This window comes from Engystomops pustulosus, unplaced genomic scaffold (assembly GCF_040894005.1).
Source record: "Engystomops pustulosus unplaced genomic scaffold, aEngPut4.maternal MAT_SCAFFOLD_414, whole genome shotgun sequence".
Lineage (NCBI taxonomy): Eukaryota > Metazoa > Chordata > Amphibia > Anura > Leptodactylidae > Engystomops > Engystomops pustulosus.
Window position 1 is genome coordinate 8,113 of NW_027285293.1, and position 25,583 is coordinate 33,695.

The 25,583-nt window shown below is 51.9% G+C and overlaps 1 protein-coding gene across 3 annotated transcripts in view; it reads left to right on the forward strand.

The window, feature by feature from the left end:
• The first annotated feature begins 219 nt into the window (after window positions 1-219).
• The window catches only part of LOC140111314 (calmodulin-binding transcription activator 2-like), a 60,891-nt gene continuing 35,527 nt past the window's right edge, over window positions 220-25,583 (forward strand). For all 3 annotated transcript variants that reach the window (XM_072132345.1, XM_072132346.1, XM_072132347.1), the window contains exons 1-4: window positions 220-1,239; window positions 1,949-2,075; window positions 2,151-2,285; window positions 25,266-25,393. In XM_072132345.1, the coding sequence (XP_071988446.1) occupies window positions 355-1,239; window positions 1,949-2,075; window positions 2,151-2,285; window positions 25,266-25,393 (1,275 nt within the window). In that variant the 5' untranslated portion in view covers window positions 220-354. The remainder of the gene's footprint in view (window positions 1,240-1,948; window positions 2,076-2,150; window positions 2,286-25,265; window positions 25,394-25,583) is intronic.

Below are 25,583 nucleotides of genomic sequence, written 5' to 3' on the forward strand. Positions count from 1 at the left end.
CCATCAGGATCAGCCGGGAGCGTCCCTCATAAATGCACCAGCACCAAGCACCGCATCATCTCTCCAAAAGTGGAGCCCCGACTGTGCCCATTCCCTGCCCTCACCGAGGTGCAGAACATCTCCTCCTCCTCTGCGGAGCCTGACCAGGGGAAGGAGCGCAGGCCTGGCCCAAAGGGTAACAAGACGCCCTCAGGACACGACCCCAGCTCCTCACATTCCTTCCCGGACCTTCCAGACACCACACAGACCTCCCCACCTCTGGCCCTCGCCAATGGCTTCTACGCTGACCACGAGCTGGCGGGCGTCACCATCACAACCACCCCGGGTGTGCCAGGGATCAGCGCCGTGCTCGTGATGACCGGCATTGCCGAAAAACCCCTGGCACTGACCCCCAGCCAGCACCTGATGCCAGGGGACGCCGGAAGCCAGCCCGCCCCGGTCCCCGTAGGCATCTCCTTGTTGCCCTCTCCAGTGGAGGGACTCTTGCTGTCGTCTTCACATAGTCTGGAGGTGGCAATGGAGTCCACCCCGGGGGCAAGCAGTGGGGCATTTGACCCGGACTCCTTCCTCAATAGCCCCAAAGAAGGTCAGACCTACGGAGGGGCGGCAAAGACTGATGAGTTTAAGACTGAGACGTCCGATGGAGGGATGGTGGACCTGGGCTCGCAGGTGGGCACTTACATGGAAGACGATGAGCTGACGCCAAGCGTGAAGGAGGAGACCACCGCTGCAGAGAAGACCAGCGAGCTGAAGGAGGAGGCCAGCCGGGGGTCAGAGGTGGAGATGGAGGACACCAGGGAGGGCCAGGTCAGCTCCAGTGACGAGGTGCACGCAGATGTGGTCTCCTCAGGAGAGGGTCAAGAAGACGCCGACGCCTCGAGCACCCGCATGAACGACCTGTACTCCATCATCCAGAACGACCTGAGCTCCTCTTCTGGAGCCTCCAGCGTCCACATGGAGCTGCCGGATGAGAACTTCAACATCTCCTTTGACAGTCAGTTCCCAGACCTCATCTCTGACCTGATCGAAGCCCCTCCTGGAAGCTACGCACAATTCGGAGAGCCCCAGACGACCTCCTCCCCCGTCCAGGCCTTGTATGATCCCCCGCCGCAGGAGCAGCAGATGCAGCCGATGGCGGGGAGCACGGCCGGCATGTCGGACTCCTTCTCCGAACCTGCAGATGGCTCCACGGGGCTGGTGGGAATCACAGACTTCTCTCCGGAATGGTCCTACCCCGAGGTAAGTGCTTCTGCCAGCAGAAGAGACATCTACTAGAGATGAGCCCCTGCTCTCCAGCATTAGAGGACATCTTCCACCAGGATAAAGGACTGTATGCAAATGAGCCTGAGGGGCTCCAGGCTCCAATAACACCTATGGAGCCCCTGAGGCTCATTTGCATAGAGTCCTTTATCCTGGTGGTAGGTGCCCTTGAAGCCTAGGATGATGACTCCTGCCCTGTGTAGGACATTTACCAAACTTCCCAGAACCACCTCTCAGTTGGTGCTCGGTGCCCCAGGGGCGGAGCTTTGCTTGTTAATGCTGCAGATTTGCCTTTCTGTGCTGCTGGTGGTGGTCCTGCTGCCCCCTGCAGGGAAGGTGCGCCTGGGAATGTCCTGCCGTGGCCTGCACAGTGCAGACATTACTTGTGGGGAGCCCCCGGGGTGCAGTACTTGCATGGTGCCTGCAGAGGGGGCTCTTCTGCATTGTGTGCAGTGCCAGTTTTATTTATAAGCCGGGCAGCGGATGATGGACAGGCGGGGGCTGTGGGATGCCCCTGGTCCGGCGCCATCTTCTTGGAGGGCGTCTCCTCCCCCAGGACGGGGCTGGTGATAGGAGAGATTTGCTCTTATTGTTCCTGGATGTTCCGGAGTGTAAGGGGCACCCCATGGCTCCTTCTCTCTCTGGGGTCACCCTTGGCACTGATGCCCCTTCTCTTTCTCTCTCTTAGGGTGGAGTTAAGATCCTGATCACTGGACCTTGGCTGGAGGACACCGATTCCTACTCGTGCGTGTTTGATCATGTGACCGTGCCAGCCTCTCTCATCCAATCAGGAGTCTTGCGCTGCTACTGCCCAGGTGCGGCTGTGTGTGTTAGTGTCTGGCCCAGGTGTGTTACCCCGGGTCACTTACCTTTCTCCCCTGTGATTGCAGCGCACGAGGCCGGCCTGGTCACCCTGCAGGTCCTACAGCAGCAGCACATTATCTCACACTCCGTCATCTTCGAGTATCGAGCAAGAAACTTCTTGTCACTTCCCAGCACCCAACTGGACTGGCTGTCACTGGATGGTAAGTGGTGTCCTATCCGGGGCCGGCACACGGGGTACATCCAGGACCTCAGAGGGTCCTGAGACACGGGGTACATCCAGGACCTCAGAGCAGCAGGAGAGGGTCCTGAGACACGGAGTACATCCAGGACCTTAGAGCAGAGGGAGAGGGTCCTGAGGCACCGGGTATATCCAGGACCTGGGAGAGTGTCCTGAGGCACAGGGTACATCCAGGACCTCAGAGCAGAGGGAGAGGGTCCTGAGGCCCGGGGTACATCCAGGACCTGGGAGAGGGTCCTGAGGCACGGGGTACATCCAGGCCCTCAGAGCAGCAGGAGAGGGTCCTGAGACACGGAGTACATCCAGGACCTCAGAGCAGAGGGAGAGGGTCCTGAGACACGGGGTACATCCAGGACCTTAGAGCAGAGGGAGAGGGTCCTGAGGCCCGGGGTACATCCAGGACCTGGGAGAGGGTCCTGAGGCACGGGGTACATCCAGGCCCTCAGAGCAGCAGGAGAGGGTCCTGAGACACGGAGTACATCCAGGACCTCAGAGCAGAGGGAGAGGGTCCTGAGACACGGGGTACATCCAGGACCTTAGAGCAGAGGGAGAGGGTCCTGAGGCACCGGATATATCCAGGACCTGGGAGAGGGTCCTGAGACACAGGGTACATCCAGGACCTCAGAGCAAAGGGAGAGGGTCCTGAGAGACGTGGTTTATGTAGGACCTCAGAGCAGAGGGAGGGGGTCCTGAGGCACCGGGTATATCCAGGACCTGGGAGAGGGTCCTGAGGCACGGGGTACATCCAGGACCTCAGAGCAGAGCGAGAGGGTCCTGAGGCCCGGGGTATATCAAGCACCTTAGAGCAGAGGGAGAGGGTCCTGAGGCCCGGGGTACATCCAGGACCTGGGAGAGGGTCCTGAGGCACGGGGTATATCTAGCACCTGGGCGAGGGTCCTGAGGCACGGGGTATATCCAGGACCTGGGAGCAGCAGGAGAGGGTCCTGAGGCGCGGGGTATATCCAGGACCTGGACGAGGGTCCTGATGCACAGGGTACATCCAGGATCTGGGCGAGGGTCCTGAGGCACGGGGTACATCCAGGACCTGGGAGAGGGTCCTGAGGCACGGGGTACATCCAGGACCTGGGAGAGGGTCCTGAGGCACGGGGTACATCCAGGACCTGGGAGAGGGTCCTGAGGCACGGGGTACATCCAGGACCTGGGAGAGGGTCCTGAGGCACGGGGTACATCCAGGACCTCAGAGCAGAGGGAGAGGGTCTTGAGGCACGGGGTACATCCAGGACCTGGGAGATGGTCCTGAGGCACGGGGTACATCCAGGACCTCAGAGCAGAGGGAGAGGGTCTTGAGGCACAGGGTACATCCAGGACCTCAGAGCAGAGGGAGAGGGTCCTGAGGCACGGGGTACATCCAGGACCTCAGAGCAGAGGGAGAGGGTCCTGAGGCACGGGGTACATCCAGGACCTGGGAGAGGGTCCTGAGGCACAGGGTACATCCAGGATCTGGGCGAGGGTCCTGAGGCACGGGGTACATCCAGGACCTGGGAGAGGGTCCTGAGGCCCGGGGTACATCCAGGACCTGGGAGAGGGACCTGAGGCACGGGGTACATCCAGGACCTGGGAGAGGGTCCTGAGGCACGGGGTACATCCAGGACCTGGGAGAGGGTCCTGAGGCACAGGGTACATCCAGGATCTGGGCGAGGGTCCTGAGGCACGGGGTACATCCAGGATCTGGGCGAGGGTCCTGAGGCGCGGGGTACATCCAGGACCTGGGAGAGGGTCCTGAGGCACGGGGTACATCCAGGACCTCAGAGCAGAGCGAGAGGGTCCTGAGGCCCGGGGTATATCAAGCACCTTAGAGCAGAGGGAGAGGGTCCTGAGGCACGGGGTATATCTAGCACCTGGGCGAGGGTCCTGAGGCACGGGGTATATCCAGGACCTGGGAGCAGCAGGAGAGGGTCCTGAGGCGCGGGGTATATCCAGGACCTGGACGAGGGTCCTGATGCACAGGGTACATCCAGGATCTGGGCGAGGGTCCTGAGGCACGGGGTACATCCAGGACCTGGGAGAGGGTCCTGAGGCACGGGGTACATCCAGGACCTGGGAGAGGGTCCTGAGGCACGGGGTACATCCAGGACCTGGGAGAGGGTCCTGAGGCACGGGGTACATCCAGGACCTGGGAGAGGGTCCTGAGGCACGGGGTACATCCAGGACCTCAGAGCAGAGGGAGAGGGTCTTGAGGCACAGGGTACATCCAGGATCTGGGCGAGGGTCCTGAGGCACGGGGTACATCCAGGATCTGGGCGAGGGTCCTGAGGCGCGGGGTACATCCAGGACCTGGGAGAGGGTCCTGAGGCACGGGGTACATCCAGGACCTCAGAGCAGAGCGAGAGGGTCCTGAGGCCCGGGGTATATCAAGCACCTTAGAGCAGAGGGAGAGGGTCCTGAGGCCCGGGGTACATCCAGGACCTGGGAGAGGGTCCTGAGGCACGGGGTATATCTAGCACCTGGGCGAGGGTCCTGAGGCACGGGGTATATCCAGGACCTGGGAGCAGCAGGAGAGGGTCCTGAGGCGCGGGGTATATCCAGGACCTGGACGAGGGTCCTGATGCACAGGGTACATCCAGGATCTGGGCGAGGGTCCTGAGGCACGGGGTACATCCAGGACCTGGGAGAGGGTCCTGAGGCACGGGGTACATCCAGGACCTGGGAGAGGGTCCTGAGGCACGGGGTACATCCAGGACCTGGGAGAGGGTCCTGAGGCACGGGGTACATCCAGGACCTGGGAGAGGGTCCTGAGGCACGGGGTACATCCAGGACCTCAGAGCAGAGGGAGAGGGTCTTGAGGCACGGGGTACATCCAGGACCTGGGAGATGGTCCTGAGGCACGGGGTACATCCAGGACCTCAGAGCAGAGGGAGAGGGTCTTGAGGCACGGGGTACATCCAGGACCTCAGAGCAGAGGGAGAGGGTCCTGAGGCACGGGGTACATCCAGGACCTCAGAGCAGAGGGAGAGGGTCCTGAGGCACGGGGTACATCCAGGACCTGGGAGAGGGTCCTGAGGCACAGGGTACATCCAGGATCTGGGCGAGGGTCCTGAGGCACGGGGTACATCCAGGACCTGGGAGAGGGTCCTGAGGCACAGGGTACATCCAGGATCTGGGCGAGGGTCCTGAGGCACGGGGTACATCCAGGACCTGGGAGAGGGTCCTGAGGCCCGGGGTACATCCAGGACCTGGGAGAGGGACCTGAGGCACGGGGTACATCCAGGACCTGGGAGAGGGTCCTGAGGCACGGGGTACATCCAGGACCTGGGAGAGGGTCCTGAGGCACAGGGTACATCCAGGATCTGGGCGAGGGTCCTGAGGCACGGGGTACATCCAGGATCTGGGAGAGGGTCCTGAGGCGCGGGGTACATCCAGGACCTGGGAGAGGGTCCTGAGGCACGGGGTACATCCAGGACCTGGGCAAGGGACCTGAGGCACGGGGTACATCCAGGACCTGGGAGATGGTCCTGAGGCACGGGGTACATCCAGGACCTGGGAGATGGTCCTGAGGCACGGGGTACATCCAGGACCTGGGAGAGGGTCCTGAGGCACGGGGTACATCCAGAACCTGGGAGATGGTCCTGAGGCACGGGGTACATCCAGGACCTGGGAGCAGCAGGAGAGGGTCCTGAGGCACGGGGTACATCCAGGACCTGGGAGAGGGTCCTGAGGCACGGGGTACATCCAGGACCTGGGAGAGGGACCTGAGGCACGGGGTACATCCAGGATCTGGGCGAGGGTCCTGAGGCACGGGGTACATCCAGGATCTGGGAGAGGGTCCTGAGGCACGGGGTACATCCAGGACCTGGGAGAGGGTCCTGAGGCACGGGGTACATCCAGGACCTGGGAGAGGGTCCTGAGGCACGGGGTACATCCAGGATCTGGGCGAGGGTCCTGAGGCACGGGGTACATCCAGGACCTGGGAGAGGGTGTTGTGGGTTGCTGTGACCTTACAGGGTCAGGGGTACAGGGTCCTCCTGATGTTTGGGGGTAATTGCTGGGGACAGGTGTCCTGCCTGTAGGACCTCCTGATGCCAGGATCTGCCCCCTGTGCCAGGCCTGCAGGCGCCCGGCTGTCATGGGTGGCAGGAACCTCCTTTCTATTTTGGTCCTTCATCTTTCAGCACCCGCCAGCAACCTGAATCCCACACAGGACTATTCTGTGCGCTGTGGAAGGACACGGTGACGCTGGTGACATTCCCAGGGCTCAGGACACTGCAGCATGGGGGAGGGGGGAAGTCCTCAGTGCCCTCCACACATACACCCTGCAGGGGGAGGGGGGAAGTCCTCAGTGCCCTCCACACATACACCCTGCAGGGGGAGGGGGGAAGTCCTCAGTGCCCTCCACACATACACCCTGCAGGGGGAGGGGGGAAGTCCTCAGTGCCCTGCACACATACACCCTGCAGGGGGAGGGGGGAAGTCCTCAGTGCCCTCCACACATACACCCTGCAGGGGGAGGGGGAAGTCCTCAGTGCCCTCCTCATATACACCCTGCAGGGGGGGGGGGGGGAAGTCCTCAGTGCCCTGCACACATACACCCTGCAGGGGGAGGGGGGAAGTCTTCAGTGCCCTCCACACATACACCCTGCAGGGGGAGGGGGGGGGGAAGTCCTCAGTGCCCTCCACACATACACCCTGCAGGGGGAGGGGGGAAGTCCTCAGTGCCCTGCACACATACACCCTGCAGGGGGAGGGGGGAAGTCCTCAGTGCCCTCCACACATACACCCTGCAGGGGGAGGGGGAAGTCCTCAGTGCCCTCCACACATACACCCTGCAGGGGGAGGGGGGAAGTCCTCAGTGCCCTCCACACATACACCCTGCAGGGGGAGGGGGGAAGTCCTCAGTGCCCTGCACACATACACCCTGCAGGGGGAGGGGGGAAGTCCTCAGTGCCCTCCACACATACACCCTGCAGGGGGAGGGGGGAAGTCCTCAGTGCCCTCCACACATACACCCTGCAGGGGGAGGGGGAAGTCCTCAGTGCCCTCCACACATACACCCTGCAGTGGGAGGGGGGGGGGAAGTCCTCAGTGCCCTCCACACATACACCCTGCAGGGGGAGGGGGGAAGTCCTCAGTGCCCTCCACACACACACCCTGCAGGGGGAGGGGGGAAGTCCTCAGTGCCCTCCACACACACACCCTGCAGGGGGAGGAGAGTCCTCAGTGCCCTCCACACATACACCCTGCAGGGGGAGGGGGGAAGTCCTCAGTGCCCTCCACACATACACCCTGCAGGGGGAGGGGGGAAGTCCTCAGTGCCCTCCACACATACACCCTGCAGGAGGAGGGGGGAAGTCCTCAGTGCCCTCCACACATACACCCTGCAGGAGGAGGGGGGAAGTCCTCAGTGCCCTCCACACATACACCCTGCAGGGGGAGGAGAGTCCTCAGTGCCCTCCACACATACACCCTGCAGGGGGAGGAGGGAAGTCCTCAGTGCCCTCCACACATACACCCTGCAGGGGGAGGGGGGAAGTCCTCAGTGCCCTCCACACATACACCCTGCAGGGGGAGGGGGGAAGTCCTCAGTGCCCTCCACACATACACCCTGCAGGGGGAGGGGGGAAGTCCTCAGTGCCCTCCACACATACACCCTGCAGGGGGAGGGGGGAAGTCCTCAGTGCCCTCCACACATACACCCTGCAGGGGGAGGGGGGAAGTCCTCAGTGCCCTCCACACATACACCCTGCAGGGGGAGGAGAGTCCTCAGTGCCCTCCACACACACACCCTGCAGGGGGAGGGGGGAAGTCCTCAGTGCCTTCCACACATACACCCTGCAGGGGGAGGGGGGGAAGTCCTCAGTGCCCTCCACACATACACCCTGCAGGGGGAGGGGGGAAGTCCTCAGTGCCCTGTACACATACACCCTGCAGGGGGAGGGGGGAAGTCCTCAGTGCCCTGTACACATACACCCTGCAGGGGGAGGGGGAAGTCCTCAGTGCCCTGTACACATACACCCTGCAGGGGGAGGGGGGAAGTCCTCAGTGCCCTCCACACATACACCCTCCAGGGGGAGGGGGGAAGTCCTCAGTGCCTTCCACACATACACCCTGCAGGGGGGGGGGGAAGTCCTCAGTGCCCTCCTCACATACACCCTGCAGGGGGAGGGGAGAAGTCCTCAGTGCCCTCCACACATACACCCTGCAGGGGGAGGGGAGAAGTCCTCAGTGCCCTCCACACATACACCCTGCAGGGGGAGGGGGAAGTCCTCAGTGCCCTCCACACATACACCCTGCAGGGGGAGGGGGGAAGTCCTCAGTGCCCTGCACACATACACCCTGCAGGGGGAGGGGAGAAGTCCTCAGTGCCCTCCACACACACACCCTGCAGGGGGAGGGGGGAAGTCCTCAGTGCCCTCCACACATACACCCTGCAGGGGGAGGGAGGAAGTCCTCAGTGCCTTCCACACATACACCCTGCAGGGGGAGAGGGGAAGTCCTCAGTGCCCTCCTCACATACACCCTGCAGGGGGAGGGGAGAAGTCCTCAGTGCCCTCCACACATACACCCTGCAGGGGGAGGGGGGAAGTCCTCAGTGCCCTCCACACATACACCCTGCAGGGGGAGGGGAGAAGTCCTCAGTGCCCTGCACACATACACCCTGCAGGGGGAGGGGAGAAGTCCTCAGTGCCCTGCACACATACACCCTGCAGGGGGAGGGGGGGAGTCCTCAGTGCCCTCCACACATACACCCTGCAGGGGGAGGGGCCGGCTCATAGCTCCTCCTTGTGTCTGTATCACCCTGCAGGGGGAGCGGACGGCTCATAGCTCCTCCTTGTGTCTGTATCACCCTGCAGGGGGAGGGGCAGGCTCCTCCTCCTGTCTGCAGGGCAGTGATGTGACCTCCTGCACTTCCCCCTCTCCTCTGTGCCCAGGGCCTCCCTCTCTATTAATCTGATCTTCTTAAATGATTGCCTGAAGCTTGAGTGAGAGATTTCGGGAGGAGGGTGTGAGGCTTGTTACTGGATAATTTACAGCGGGTCACATTGAGGTTCCCTTAACCCCTTCCTGTCCCTCGGAGAGGAGCCCGTGCCTCAGTGCATTATATGTTACTGTGATCATTGTGTTTCCTCACTGTCACCTTTCCCTGTGTATATGTATATATATATGGCTCGGACCCCCACAGCTGACTAGTGAGTAGATGTCTCCCCCTGTGCACATTACACGTTGTGTGTGGAGGACTATGGCCTGGGGCCCCGTGTGGAGTCGGCTGATGCCATGTGATGTCTAGGTTTTGTGTTGTTTGCCCGGAGGCTTGTTATACAATGATATACGGCGGTGCTGAGGCTTGTTATACAATGATATACGGCAGCGCTGAGGCTTGTGTATTGCTGAGCCGTGCAGGTGAGTCTATTAGTGCGCTGTTATGTCTGTACATAGTAATGATGGACACAGAGCGGCAAGCTTAGCCCTGGTGCCGAAAATCTATCATAGGGGAAAGTATAACTTGTGCACAGTATATCACGCTGTATATAGTATTATATCCAGGTGAGGGTGTAGTCTGGCTGTATACGGTGTTATATCTAGGTGTAGTCTGGCTGTATACAGTGTTATATCTAGGTGTAGTCTGGCTGTATACAGTGTTATATCTAGGTGTAGTCTGGCTGTATACAGTGTTATATCTAGGTGTAGTCTGGCTGTATACAGTGTTATATCTAGGTGTACACTGGCTGTATACAGTGTTATATATAGGTGTAGCCTGGCTGTATACAGTGTTATATCTAGGTGTAGTCTGGCTGTATACGGTGTTATATGTAGGTGTACTCTGGCTGTATACAGTGTTATATCTAGGTGTAGTCTGGCTGTATACGGTGTTATATCTAGGTGTAGTCTGGCTGTATACAGTGTTATATCTAGGTGTAGTCTGGCTGTATACAGTGTTATATCTAGGTGTAGTCTGGCTGTATACAGTGTTATATCTAGGTGTAGCCTGGCTGTATACGGTGTTATATCTAGGTGTAGTCTGGCTGTATACAGTGTTATATCTAGGTGTAGTCTGGCTGTATACAGTGTTATATCTAGGTGTAGTCTGGCTGTATACAGTGTTATATCTAGGTGTAGCCTGGCTGTATACAGTGTTATATCTAGGTGTAGTCTGGCTGTATACAGTGTTATATCTAGGTGTACTCTGGCTGTATACAGTGTTATATCTAGGTGTAGTCTGGCTGTATACAGTGTTATATCTAGGTGTAGTCTGGCTGTATACAGTGTTATATCTATGTGTAGTCTGGCTGTATACAGTGTTATATCTAGGTGTACACTGGCTGTATACAGTGTTATATCTAGGTGTACTCTGGCTGTATACAGTGTTATATCTAGGTGTAGTCTGGCTGTATACAGTGTTATATCTAGGTGTAGTCTGGCTGTATACAGTGTTATATCTAGGTGTACTCTGGCTGTATATAGTGTTATATCTAGGTGTAGTCTGGCTGTATACAGTGTTATATCTAGGTGTACACTGGCTGTATACAGTGTTATATCTAGGTGTACTCTGGCTGTATACAGTGTTATATCTAGGTGTACTCTGGCTGTATATAGTGTTATATCTAGGTGTAGTCTGCCTGTATACAGTGTTATATCTAGGTGTACACTGGCTGTATACAGTGTTATATCTAGGTGTAGCCTGTCTGTATACAGTGTTATATCTAGGTGTACACTGGCTGTATACAGTGTTATATCTAGGTGTTGTCTGGCTGTATACAGTGTTATATCTAGGTGTACTCTGGCTGTATACAGTGTTATATCTAGGTGTAGCCTGGCTGTATATAGTATTATATCCAGGTAAGGGTGTAGTCTGGCTGTATACGGTGTTATATCTAGGTGTAGCCTGGCTGTATACAGTGTTATATCTAGGTGTAGTCTGGCTGTATACAGTGTTATATCTAGGTGTAGTCTGGCTGTATACAGTGTTATATCTAGGTGTAGTCTGGCTGTATACAGTGTTATATCTAGGTGTACTCTGGCTGTATACAGTGTTATATCTAGGCGTAGTCTGGCTGTATACAGTGTTATATCTAGGTGTACACTGGCTGTATACAGTGTTATATCTAGGTGTAGTCTGGCTGTGTACAGTGTTATACCTTGGTGTACTCTGGCTGTATACAGTGTTATATCTAGGTGTAGTCTGGCTGTATACAGTGTTATATCTAGGTGTAGTCTGGCTGTATACAGTGTTATATCTAGGTGTACTCTGGCTGTATACAGTGTTATATCTAGGTGTACTCTGGCTGTATACAGTGTTATATCTAGGTGTAGTCTGGCTGTATACAATGTTATATCTAGGTGTAGTCTGGCTGTATACAGTGTTATATCTAGGTGTAGTCTGGCTGTATACAGTGTTATATCTAGGTGTACTCTGGCTGTATACAGTGTTATATCTAGGCGTAGTCTGGCTGTATACAGTGTTATATCTAGGTGTACACTGGCTGTATACAGTGTTATATCTAGGTGTAGTCTGGCTGTGTACAGTGTTATACCTTGGTGTACTCTGGCTGTATACAGTGTTATATCTAGGTGTAGTCTGGCTGTATACAGTGTTATATCTAGGTGTAGTCTGGCTGTATACAGTGTTATATCTAGGTGTACTCTGGCTGTATACAGTGTTATATCTAGGTGTACTCTGGCTGTATACAGTGTTATATCTAGGTGTAGTCTGGCTGTATACAATGTTATATCTAGGTGTAGTCTGGCTGTATACAGTGTTATATCTAGGTGTACTCTGGCTGTATACAGTGTTATATCTAGGTGTACTCTGGCTGTATACAGTGTTATATCTAGGTGTAGTCTGGCTGTATACAATGTTATATCTAGGTGTAGTCTGGCTGTATACAGTGTTATATCTAGGTGTACTCTGGCTGTGTACAGTGTTATACCTTGGTGTACTCTGGCTGTATACAGTGTTATATCTAGGTGTAGTCTGGCTGTATACAGTGTTATATCTAGGTGTACTCTGGCTGTATACAGTGTTATATCTAGGTGTACTCTGGCTGTATACAGTGTTATATCTAGGTGTAGTCTGGCTGTATACAATGTTATATCTAGGTGTAGTCTGGCTGTATACAGTGTTATATCTAGGTGTAGCCTGGCTGTATACGGTGTTATATGTAGGTGTAGTCTGGCTGTATACAGTGTTATATCTAGGTGTAGTCTGGCTGTATACAGTGTTATATCTAGGTGTAGTCTGGCTGTATACCGTGTTATATCTAGGTGTACTCTGGCTGTATACAGTGTTATATCTAGGTGTAGCCTGGCTGTATACAGTGTTATATCTAGGTGTAGCCTGGCTGTATACAGTGTTATATGTAGGTGTACTCTGGCTGTATACAGTGTTATATCTAGGTGTACTCTGGCTGTATACAGTGTTATATCTAGGTGTAGCCTGGCTGTATACAGTGTTATATCTAGGTGTAGTCTGGCTGTATACAGTGTTATATCTAGGTGTAGTCTGGCTGTATACAGTGTTATATCTAGGTGTAGTCTGGCTGTATACAGTGTTATATCTAGGTGTAGTCTGGCTGTGTACAGTGTTATACCTTGGTGTACTCTGGCTGTATACAGTGTTATATCTAGGTGTAGTCTGGCTGTATACAGTGTTATATCTAGGTGTAGCCTGGCTGTATACAGTGTTATATCTAGGTGTAGCCTGGCTGTATACAGTGTTATATCTAGGTGTACTCTGGCTGTATACAGTGTTATATCTAGGTGTAGCCTGGCTGTATACAGTGTTATATCTAGGTGTAGTCTGGCTGTATACAGTGTTATATCTAGGTGTAGCCTGGCTGTATACAGTGTTATATCTAGGTGTAGTATGGCTGTATACAGTGTTATATCTAGGTGTAGCCTGGCTGTATACGGTGTTATATGTAGGTGTACTCTGGCTGTATACGGTGTTATATCTAGGTGTAGTCTGGCTGTATACGGTGTTATATCTAGGTGTAGCCTGGCTGTATACAGTGTTATATCTAGGTGTAGTCTGGCTGTATACAGTGTTATATCTAGGTGTAGTCTGGCTGTATACAGTGTTATATCTAGGTGTAGTCTGGCTGTATACAGTGTTATATCTAGGTGTACTCTGGCTGTATACAGTGTTATATCTAGGTGTACTCTGGCTGTATACAGTGTTATATCTAGGTGTACTCTGGCTGTATACAGTGTTATATCTAGGTGCACTCTGGCTGTATACAGTGTTATATCTAGGTGTAGCCTGGCTGTATACAGTGTTATATCTAGGTGTACTCTGGCTGTATACAGTGTTATATCTAGGTGTAGCCTGGCTGTATACAGTGTTATACCTTGGTGTACTCTGGCTGTATACAGTGTTATATCTAGGTGTAGCCTGGCTGTATACAGTGTTATATCTAGGTGTACTATGGCTGTATACAGTGTTATATCTAGGTGTAGTCTGGCTGTATACAGTGTTATATCTAGGTGTAGTCTGGCTGTATACAGTGTTATATCTAGGTGTAGTCTGGCTGTATACAGTGTTATATCTAGGTGTAGTCTGGCTGTATACAGTGTTATATCTAGGTGTACTCTAGCTGTATACAGTGTTATATCTAGGTGTACTCTGGCTGTATACAGTGTTATATCTAGGTGTACTCTGGCTGTATACAGTGTTATATCTAGGTGTACTCTGGCTGTATACAGTGTTATATCTAGGTGTAGCCTGGCTGTATACGGTGTTATATCTAGGTGTAGTCTGGCTGTATACGGTGTTATATCTAGGTGTAGTCTGGCTGTATACAGTGTTATATCTAGGTGTAGTCTGGCTGTATACAGTGTTATATCTAGGTGTAGTCTGGCTGTATACAGTGTTATATCTAGGTGTACTCTGGCTGTATACAGTGTTATATCTAGGTGTACTCTGGCTGTATACAGTGTTATATCTAGGTGTAGTCTGGCTGTATACAGTGTTATATCTAGGTGTACTCTGGCTGTATACAGTGTTATATCTAGGTGTACTCTGGCTGTATACAGTGTTATATCTAGGTGTACTCTGGCTGTATACAGTGTTATATCTAGGTGTACTCTGGCTGTATACAGTGTTATATCTAGGTGTACTCTGGCTGTATACAGTGTTATATCTAGGTGTAGCCTGGCTGTATACAGTGTTATATCTAGGTGTAGTCTGGCTGTATACAGTGTTATATCTAGGTGTAGTCTGGCTGTATACAGTGTTATATCTAGGTGTAGTCTGGCTGTATACAGTGTTATATCTAGGTGTAGCCTGGCTGTATACAGTGTTATATCTAGGTGTAGTCTGGCTGTATACAGTGTTATATCTAGGTGTACTCTGGCTGTATACAGTGTTATATCTAGGTGTACTCTGGCTGTATACAGTGTTATATCTAGGTGTACTCTGGCTGTATACAGTGTTATATCTAGGTGTACTCTGGCTGTATACAGTGTTATATCTAGGTGTACTCTGGCTGTATACAGTGTTATATCTAGGTGTAGTCTGGCTGTATACAGTGTTATATCTAGGTGTAGTCTGGCTGTATACAGTGTTATATCTAGGTGTACTCTGGCTGTATACAGTGTTATATCTAGGTGTACTCTGGCTGTATACAGTGTTATATCTAGGTGTACTCTGGCTGTATACAGTGTTATATCTAGGTGTAGTCTGGCTGTATACAGTGTTATATCTAGGTGTAGTCTGGCTGTGTACAGTGTTATACCTTGGTGTACTCTGGCTGTATACAGTGTTATATCTAGGTGTAGTCTGGCTGTATACAGTGTTATATCTAGGTGTAGTCTGGCTGTATACAGTGTTATATCTAGGTGTAGTCTGGCTGTATACAGTGTTATATCTAGGTGTAGTCTGGCTGTATACAGTGTTATATCTAGGTGTAGTCTGGCTGTATACAGTGTTATATCTAGGTGTAGTCTGGCTGTATACAGTGTTATATCTAGGTGTAGTCTGGCTGTATACAGTGTTATATCTAGGTGTAGTCTGGCTGTATACAGTGTTATATCTAGGTGTAGTCTGGCTGTATACAGTGTTATATCTAGGTGTAGCCTGGCTGTATACAGTGTTATATCTAGGTGTAGTCTGGCTGTATACAGTGTTATATCTAGGTGTAGCCTGGCTGTATACAGTGTTATATCTAGGTGTAGTCTGGCTGTATACAGTGTTATATCTAGGTGTAGTCTGGCTGTATACAGTGTTATATCTAGGTGTACTCTGGCTGTATACAGTGTTATATCTAGGTGTAGTCTGGCTGTATACAGTGTTATATCTAGGTGTAGTCTGGCTGTATACAGTGTTATATATAGGTGTAGCCTGGCTGTATACAGTGTTATATCTAGGTGTAGCCTGGCTGTATACAGTGTTATATCTAGGTGTAGTCTGGCTGTATACAGTGTTATATCTAGGTGTAGCCTGGCTGTATACAGTGTTATATCTAGGTGTAGTCTGGCTGTATACAGTGTTATATCTAGGTGTAGTCTGGCTGTATACAGTGTTATATCTAGGTGTAGCCTGGCTGTATACAGTGTTATATCTAGGTGTAGTCTGGCTGTATACAGTGTTATATCTAGGTGTAGTCTGGCTGTATACAGTGTTATATATAGGTGTAGCCTGGCTGTATACAGTGTTATATCTAGGTGTAGTCTGGCTGTATACAGTGTTATATCTAGGTGTAGTCTGGCTGTATACAGTGTTATATCTAGGTGTAGTCTGGCTGTATACAGTGTTATATCTAGGTGTAGTCTGGCTGTATACAGTGTTATATCTATGTGTAGTCTGGCTGTATACAGTGTTATATCTAGGTGTAGTCTGGCTGTATACAGTGTTATATCTAGGTGTACTCTAGCTGTATACAGTGTTATATCTAGGTGTACACTGGCTGTATACAGTGTTATATCTAGGTGTACACTGGCTGTATACAGTGTTATATATAGGTGTAGCCTGGCTGTATACAGTGTTATATCTAGGTGTACTCTGGCTGTATACAGTGTTATATCTAGGTGTAGTCTGGCTGTATACAGTGTTATATCTAGGTGTACTCTGGCTGTATACAGTGTTATATCTAGGTGTAGTCTGGCTGTATACAGTGTTATATCTAGGTGTAGTCTGGCTGTGTACAGTGTTATACCTTGGTGTACTCTGGCTGTATACAGTGTTATATCTAGGTGTAGTCTGGCTGTATACAGTGTTATATCTAGGTGTAGTCTGGCTGTATACAGTGTTATATCTAGGTGTAGTCTGGCTGTATACCGTGTTATATCTAGGTGTACTCTGGCTGTATACAGTGTTATATCTAGGTGTAGTCTGGCTGTATACAGTGTTATATCTAGGTGAACACTGGCTGTATACAGTGTTATATCTAGGTGTAGCCTGGCTGTATACAGTGTTATATCTAGGTGTAGTCTGGCTGTATACAGTGTTATATCTAGGTGTAGTCTGGCTGTATACAGTGTTATATCTAGGTGTAGCCTGGCTGTATACAGTGTTATATCTAGGTGTAGCCTGGCTGTATACAGTGTTATATCTAGGTGTAGTCTGGCTGTGTACAGTGTTATATCTAGGTGTAGTCTGGCTGTATACAGTGTTATATCTAGGTGTAGTCTGGCTGTATACAGTGTTATATCTAGGTGTAGTTTGGCTGTATACAGTGTTATATCTAGGTGTAGTCTGGCTGTATACAGTGTTATATCTAGGCGTAGTCTGGCTGTATACAGTGTTATATCTAGGTGTACACTGGCTGTATACAGTGTTATATCTAGGTGTAGTCTGGCTGTATACAGTGTTATATCTAGGTGTACACTGGCTGTATACAGTGTTATATCTAGGTGTAGTCTGGCTGTATATAGTATTATATCCAGGTGAGGGTGTAGTCTGGCTGTATACGGTGTTATATCTAGGTGTAGTCTGGCTGTATACAGTGTTATATCTAGGTGTAGTCTGGCTGTATACAGTGTTATATCTAGGTGTAGTCTGGCTGTATACAGTGTTATATCTAGGTGTAGCCTGGCTGTATACAGTGTTATATCTAGGTGTAGTCTGGCTGTATACAGTGTTATATCTAGGTGTAGCCTGGCTGTATTTTTTTTTAAAAGTATTTATTTTTGCAGTTTTTGAATTTTTATACAAACATAATAAACAAAACCAGAAATCAAGATTGTCTGTCACATATTTCCTTCCCCCCAATACAGGATTATTATACAACAGCCATGGTAACAGTCAGGTTCTTACTGCGTTTCAAAACTACCTGAGGGATATTACATAGTAGATAACAGCAGGATACTGCAGCCAGACATCTTGATACAACACAAATAACTATTGACACGTAGACAATCAGTCACACACACACACACACACACACCAGCACGCTCAGTCTCCTTCATCATGGAGAGGAGTATATATCACATGTGATTATAAGGCTGTATGGGGAGTCGCGCACCATCTGGACCAGATGCGGTCAAACTTCTGGGGACACTTCCTGTTGGTATACAGGGACCGGTAGTGGGGAATGACACTATTAATGAGTAGTATCCATCTTTTTAATGGAGGGGGCTCCTGGTCCTTCCAGGTCATCACCACCACTTTTCGGGCGTAGTATAGGACAAACCTAAAGAAAATTTTGTCATAGTGGCCATTGACAACTTCATTTATGATGCCGAGGAGACACACAGAGGGAGATAGTAAGCGTGGGAAATCAAAGTGTAAATTAAGGAACTCCAGCACTTCGGACCAGAAGACATGGACCCTAGGGCAGGACCAGACACAATGCAGGAAGGATCCGACTTCAGCCTGACAGCGAAAGCAAAGATCATTAGGCATTGCTCCCATGCGAAATAGTCTAGCAGGGGTGAAGTATACTCTATGGAGGAATTTAGATTGGATCAGGAAGTCCCTCGCACTCACTACAGATGTGAAGTAGGACAGTTCGACCTCCCTCCAGTCATCATCTGACAGGTCAGGGATATCCTGTCTCCAGCGTTCACAGGCTCTATCAAACGGTCTGGACTTTTGCTCTTGTAGGAGAGCATAGCACTGAGTGAGTGGCTTAGGGAGGTCTGGGGTACTCATCAGAGTCTCTAGTTTGGAGAATTTCACTGTCAGGCTGAAGGAGCCGAATTGGGCTTTGAATGCGTGTCGCAGTTGCGTGTAGTGGAAGCTGGCCGTATTGGGTACAGTATGTCTCTCCCTTATCTCGTTAAAGCTGAGTAACTCTGCTTCCGGGGATAAGAGCTGGCCTACAAATTTCACCCCTGCTGCCCCCCACATTGTCCAGCCTGGGAGGGAGAGGAAGTGAGAGAGCCACGGATTGAGCCACAATGGAGTCCTAGGCGAGAGGGGGGGAGAGCTGCTCGGTTCTACCAGGGATTGTGCCCTACGCCAGCACACCGCTACCGTACGTAGGGGAAGTGGGGTATCAGATGGGGACTTATACCTGTACAGCAAGTTTGTAAGGGCCTCGTAGGAACCGACCAGGGCACCAGCCAGTGCAGTAGCTGCATTACCCATGTCTATATCTATCCACCACTGGGCATATACTAGCTGGGAAGCCAGGTAATAAAGATACAGATCCGGGGCAGCCAGTCCACCCCTAGCCTTGGGAGCCTGAAGCAGCGCTAAACTGAATCGCGGAGCGCTACTCTGCCAGTAGAAGGACCTGAGAATGCCGTCCAAGCGTTTAAACAGGCTCTTAGGAAGTAGTATAGGGCAGGCATGGAAAAGGTATAGAAATTTTGGGAGAAAAATCATTTTAAATATATTAATACGCCCGTACAAAGACAAGGGGAGAGTGGACCAGGCTTTTAGGCGCGATTCCGTTGCAACTATCAGGGGTGTAATGTTTAACTCCGTAAATGCCTGGACCTTGCGTGACACCTGGACTCCCAGATATTTAAAGGTGGACACCACCCGGACTGGGACGGGGAGGGAGTGTACCCCTACCTCAGATAAGGGAAAGAGGGCCGATTTGTCCCAGTTAACCCGAAGGCCTGAGAACCCCCCATAACGTTCTATCAGGGCCAGAAGGGATTCCAGAGAGGGGCCCACATCCCCAAGGTATACAAGTGTATCATCGGCATAGAGAGATACCTTTTCAATAATAGTACCTCTAGTTATGCCCTTAATGCCCTCAGAGTGGCGGATCGCCACAGCAAGGGGCTCAATGGCGAGTGCGAAGAGGAGGGGAGATAGTGGGCAACCCTGTCTAGTGCCCCTGGCCATAGGGAGAGTAGGTGAGATGTTAAGGTTGGTCCGCACCCTAGCCTTGGGATCGTTATACAGTAGCTTAACCAATGCTGTAAATCGAGGGCCAAAACCCATTCTAGGCAAAAGGGTCCACAAATAGGGCCACTCCACAGAATCAAACGCCTTACAATTGTCTAAGGATAATATAAACCCAGGGTCTGGAGACCGCTCTGCCTCTGCTATATTCAGGTGTAGTCTTTGTATATTTATGTCAGTTCCCCTCCCAGGCATAAAGCCTGTCTGGTCCGGGTGAACCAATGATAGTATTACTTTGTTAAGCCTTGTTGCCAGAATTTTTGCTAGTATTTTAACATCTGAATTTAGGAGGGAAATTGGGCGGTATGAGTCAGGAAGCAGGGGATCCTTGCCAGGCTTAGGAAGAACTACAATAAGGGCCTCTCGCATGGAGTCGGGGAGGGAACCACTATCAAGCGCATCGGAGTACAGGCTGAGGAGAAGGGGGACCAGAGTCTCACAGTTATCCCTATACCACTCACCTCCCAGCCCATCAAGTCCAGGTGTCTTACCGGGGGGCAACGATTGGATGGCCAGTTCCACCTCCTCTGCCGAGAGCGGAGCATCAAGCTCCGATGACTGTGCCTGTGTGAGCCTCCAAAGTGGAAGACTGTCAAGGAATCCGGAAATCTCGACGGAAGAGGCGGACAATCTGGAGCTGTAAAGAGAAGAATAGTATTCATGAAATACCAAGTTAATGGCCCGGGGTTCTGTGATCAATGCTCCGTTACCATCAACAATAGAGGGAACGGAAGCACAGGGGCGTTCAGCCCGCGATAAATACGCAAGCAGCTTCCCGTTTTTATCTCCAAATTCAAAGATGGACGCTTCCCTGGCTAGCAGGCGTTTGCTGGTGCGCTCCTTCACTACAGCTAGATGGTTCCTCTGCGCCTGAGCCCAAGTCTTTTTATTCCCCGGAGTAGGTTTCTCTAGATAATCCTTTTCTGCAGTCACCAGTACAGCCGTCAGCCTTTCCTCCTGGGCATTCAAGGACTTCCTATGGCCAGCTACCCCCGACATGAATGCCCCCCGCACCGAGGACTTGTACGAGTCCCAGACTAGAAGGGGATCAGGATGGGTTGAGTGTACATCCCAGAACTCGCTGTGCGCTGCCCTAACAGTACTCTGGACCGCTGGGGACAGGAGCCAAGCCGGGTGCAGGCGCCATAAGCGGGAGTCGCTGGGAGGGCCTATAAGGAGACTAATGAACAAGGCGGAGTGGTCTGACGCACTGCGCGGGCAATAGGATATCTGGTCAACGTGCTGCATCATATCGGGGGAGACAAAGGCCAGATCAATCCGAGAGAAGCTCTTATGAACAGAGGAATAAAATGAATATTCTCTCTCTTGAGGGTGTTTACTACGCCAAACATCGGCGAGGTCTAGAGAGGTGAGCCACTCGTTCAGACGGACCGAGCCTGTGTCCAGACCACTTGTACGATCCAAGGAGGGATTAGGGACGGCATTGAAATCACCAATACAGAGTAACGGGCTTGGAGGCATAGCAGCCAGTTTACTGGAGATTAAGTGCAATACTGCTGGATCAAAGGGAGGTGGGACATAAATAGACGCAATAGTAAAGGTAAAGCCCCACAAGGCGCAATGTACGATCACAAAACGGCCAAAGTGATCCGGTGCTACCTGTATGACCTCTATGGGAAGCGCTTTGGATATGAGTATGGATACTCCCCTGGCGTAGACAGAGTAGGAGGAATGGTAACCTCTAGCCACCCAGGCCCGCTTCAGGGAGAGGACCTTCTGACCCGTAAGGTGTGTCTCTTGGATACATACAATATGGGGGGCCTGACGCTTAATGACGTCTAACATCAGGGCCCTCTTGAATTTGGAGTTAAGTCCCCTCACATTCCAGCTCATTACCTTAAGTGAAGACATCTTAGCGGAAGGGAAAGGGGTGTGGGGAAGGAGACGTGAGCAACCAAGCATTCATCCTTTCATACCACAAAGACATAGACAGACAGACAACAGTGAGCATAACAAATATAACAGAACTGAACTAACAATCCCAAGAATACAAACCCCCTGTCTAACACCCTAACAGCAGTAGTGTAGACCTATACCCACTAACAGTCAAATAGTAGAACAGTGGTCCCTAACTCAAGACAAACCTACACCATTTGTCCCGGGACCTTCAACCCTTAATGAATAGATGATCAGGAGGTTATTAGGCAGCCATATTTAGAGAGAACCAAGAGGAAATAGGGGAGGGGGGGGGGGGAAGAAGGAAGACGCAAGGAGGTAATGGTAGGGGGAGGTAATGGTAGGGGGAGGTGGGAAGGGGGGGGGGGGAGGGAGGGAGGGAGAGAATGGAGTGCCATAAATGGCGCACTGGTCAAGATGACCAAGAAGAATGCGCAAATCAATCACAGGGTACATTTGTGAGGCACGTAAAGTGTAAACAAATATTAGAATACTGTAACAGTGATTTGGGACCCCTGGATAACCACTCAGGACCAAGTCCAGCACAGTCACTGCACATCAGACAAAAGGATATGTGAGTCCAGTCACTCAGGAGGTGCGGGCCTTGCAGCTGGAGCCCGTGGAGCTGCATCAGCCCAGTGAAGTGCTTCGGTTGGGCAAGTGAAGAATCGAGTCTTCTGACCATCCACTATTCGGAGCTTGGCAGGGTACATCATGGAGTATTTATACCCCTTGTCACGGAGACGGGCACGGACCTCGGTGAATTGTGCTCGCTGTTTCCTGACGGATGCAGAGAAATCAGGGTAGAAGGACACTCTGCTGTTGGCATAGAGAATTTCTCCCTTGGTACGGACAGCCCTGAGGATAGAGTCCCTGTCCCTAAAGTGCAGCAGCCGGGCCAGGAAGGGTCTTGGATTGCCCCCTGGGGGGCCAGGGCGGAATGGCACACGATGGGCCCTTTCTACTGTGAAGAACGGGGAGAAGGTATCTGCAGGCAGCATATTTTTGAGCCAATTTTCAAAAAAGGATACCGGGTCAGACCCCTCCACTTTTTCGGGGAGGCCAACCACTCTGACGTTGTTCCGTCGCAGGCGGTTTTCGAGGTCATCAGCTCTGTCAATGGAAGCAGACATTTGGCGCTGAAGCTCTCTTATCTGTGTCGGCATAGGCCTCTGGACATCCTCCACTTCAGATATTCTGCGTTCAGTTTCTGTTATTCGCTCTTTGGCTTTGTGAACATCGTGTCTTAAAAGAACAAAGTCTTGTCGCAGCTCATCCACCTTGGTAACCAGTTTGGATTGGCACCCATTAATGGCCGCCAGCACCTCTGCAAATTTGCGGTCCAGTTCAGTGGCCACGTCAGGCGGATCAGCGCCCTCCTCATAACTTACAAGCTGCGGCGGGCTCTGGGAGCCTTCAAAGAGGGAGGGAGAGGAGTTTGGGGACCCCTGAGGAGAGCAGGGCTGTGTGCGGGAGAATCTCCCCAATTTTTTTGCAGCGTTTGACTGTATCTGTGCAAGAACGGCTTGTGATGTGGAGCATTCCTGCGCATCCAGGGGTTCCAGGGACTGGAATGGAGGATCTTCATGGATGGATTCATCATCCGATGGAGGCGCAGACACCCCGGACGCCGCTTTTTGCAATTTAGCCGTCCTCCTCCGGTTACCCATGGCGTCTGGACAGAGGGGGCCAGTGATAAACAATCGAGGAGCCTAGCGTCCAGTAATTAGCAGAGATACAGTCCAAACCCACGTGGACTATTGCAGCGGCACTGCAAGGGTTAATATAAAACAAAACCCAGGAGCAGGGGGTCACTGGGAGTATGGTGGGCTGCACAGCTTGGGGTCCCCAGGTGAGAGGAGGGCAGTAGCAGGGGAATTACTTCCCTACCTTATTCCTGGCTGCAGTCCGGCAGTGACAGGGTTAACCCTGCGCGCCTAGGCCTCAGGCAGCGCAGGGGAGTCCAGTAAGATGGCGCCTCCGGCCGGATACAGGGCTGGCTGGAGCGCTGCCACGATCCCCCAGGTCAGCAGCACAGCGGGTCGGCGGCACAGCACGGGGGGGGGGGTTCCCTCCCCCGGTATTCAGCACCTCTCCGGTATACAGCCGCGATGCCGGGCGGCTATGGTCCCGCCGCCGCGCGGGACACGTGGAAGGCCGCAGGAGGTGAAGTGCTGGAGGGGACCTCACGGAGCCGGTGACCGCCGCGATACCGCCACCGGAGTATGGGGGCAAGTACCCGCGGCACCGGGGAGCAGACTGGAGGGGGTACAGGTAAGGATGGCTGCCTGGGAAGGGTGATAGGGTGCCAGGTCCCGGGAGCTCCGCGGTGCACGTCCTCCTAGGTCGGCATCAGGCCACGCCCCCCGTAGCCTGGCTGTATACAGTGTTATATCTAGGTGTAGTCTGGCTGTATACAGTGTTATATCTAGGTGTAGTCTGGCTGTATACAGTGTTATATCTAGGTGTAGTCTGGCTGTATACAGTGTTATATCTAGGTGTAGTCTGGCTGTATACAGTGTTATATCTAGGTGTACTCTGGCTGTATACAGTGTTATATCTAGGTGTACACTGGCTGTATACAGTGTTATATCTAGGTGTAGTCTGGCTGTATACAGTGTTATATCTAGGTGTAGTCTGGCTGTATACAGTGTTATATCTAGGTGTAGTCTGGCTGTATACAGTGTTATATCTAGGTGTACACTGGCTGTATACAGTGTTATATCTAGGTGTAGTCTGGCTGTATACAGTGTTATATCTAGGTGTAGTCTGGCTGTATACAGTGTTATATCTAGGTGTAGTCTGGCTGTATACAGTGTTATATCTAGGTGTAGTCTGGCTGTATACAGTGTTATATCTAGGTGTAGTCTGGCTGTATACAGTGTTATATCTAGGTGTAGTCTGGCTGTATACAGTGTTATATCTAGGTGTACACTGGCTGTATACAGTGTTATATCTAGGTGCAGCCTGGCTGTATACAGTGTTATATCTAGGTGTAGTCTGGCTGTATACAGTGTTATATCTAGGTGTAGTCTGGCTGTATACAGTATTATATGTAGGTGTAGCCTGGCTGTATACAGTGTTATATCTAGGTGTACTCTGGCTGTATACAGTGTTATATCTAGGTGTACTCTGGCTGTATACAGTGTTATATCTAGGTGTAGTCTGGCTGTATACAGTGTTATATCTAGGTGTAGTCTGGCTGTATACGGTGTTATATCTAGGTGTACTCTGGCTGTATACAGTGTTATATCTAGGTGTAGCCTGGCTGTATACAGTGTTATATCTAGGTGTAGTCTGGCTGTATACAGTGTTATATCTAGGTGTAGTCTGGCTGTATACGGTGTTATATCTAGGTGTACACTGGCTGTATACGGTGTTATATACAGGATGCTGCGGTCCAGCACGGTGTTGCGGTGTTGCGGCTGACCAGTCCATCCCGTTACTTATTTTGAAATATTCCACAGGCTGAGTCGGATTTTCCTTCCCTTAATGAGCGGGTGCCGGGGGGGGGATGTCTATTTTAGTAGGGTGAGGATTATAGGACAGCGAGGGCTGACGCTGCTCATCACGGGGCGGCAGGAAATCTCAGCCTCAGGGTGATTCCCCGCAGGACTGTGCTGAGCCGGGGGATCCGGGGGGCCGCACACGAGGATGCTGGGTACAGACCACTGCTGTGTGTGACATGAAGGTAGGGGAGGGAGAGCTGCTCCGGGGCCCCATGTTATGGGGGTGACCACCTGTTCCTCATGGACATCTCCTCTCCTGCAGACAATCAGTTCAGGATGTCTATACTGGAGCGGCTGGAGCAAATGGAGCGGCGTATGGCTGGTATGAGCTCTGGACAGCACCAGCCCCCCGCAGGACCCCCGACCGGGCCCCGCACAGGAGACAGTCAGGTATGAGCTCTGCTTACCCCTACACCCACATATATACCATATGTATACACCTTACCTGTGTGTATGCCTGTCTGTGTATATACTCCTCACCTGTGTGTATACCTGTCTGTGTATATACTCCTCCCCTCACCTGTGTGTATGCCTGTCTGTGTGTATACTCCTCCCCTCACCTGTGTGTATGCCTGTCTGT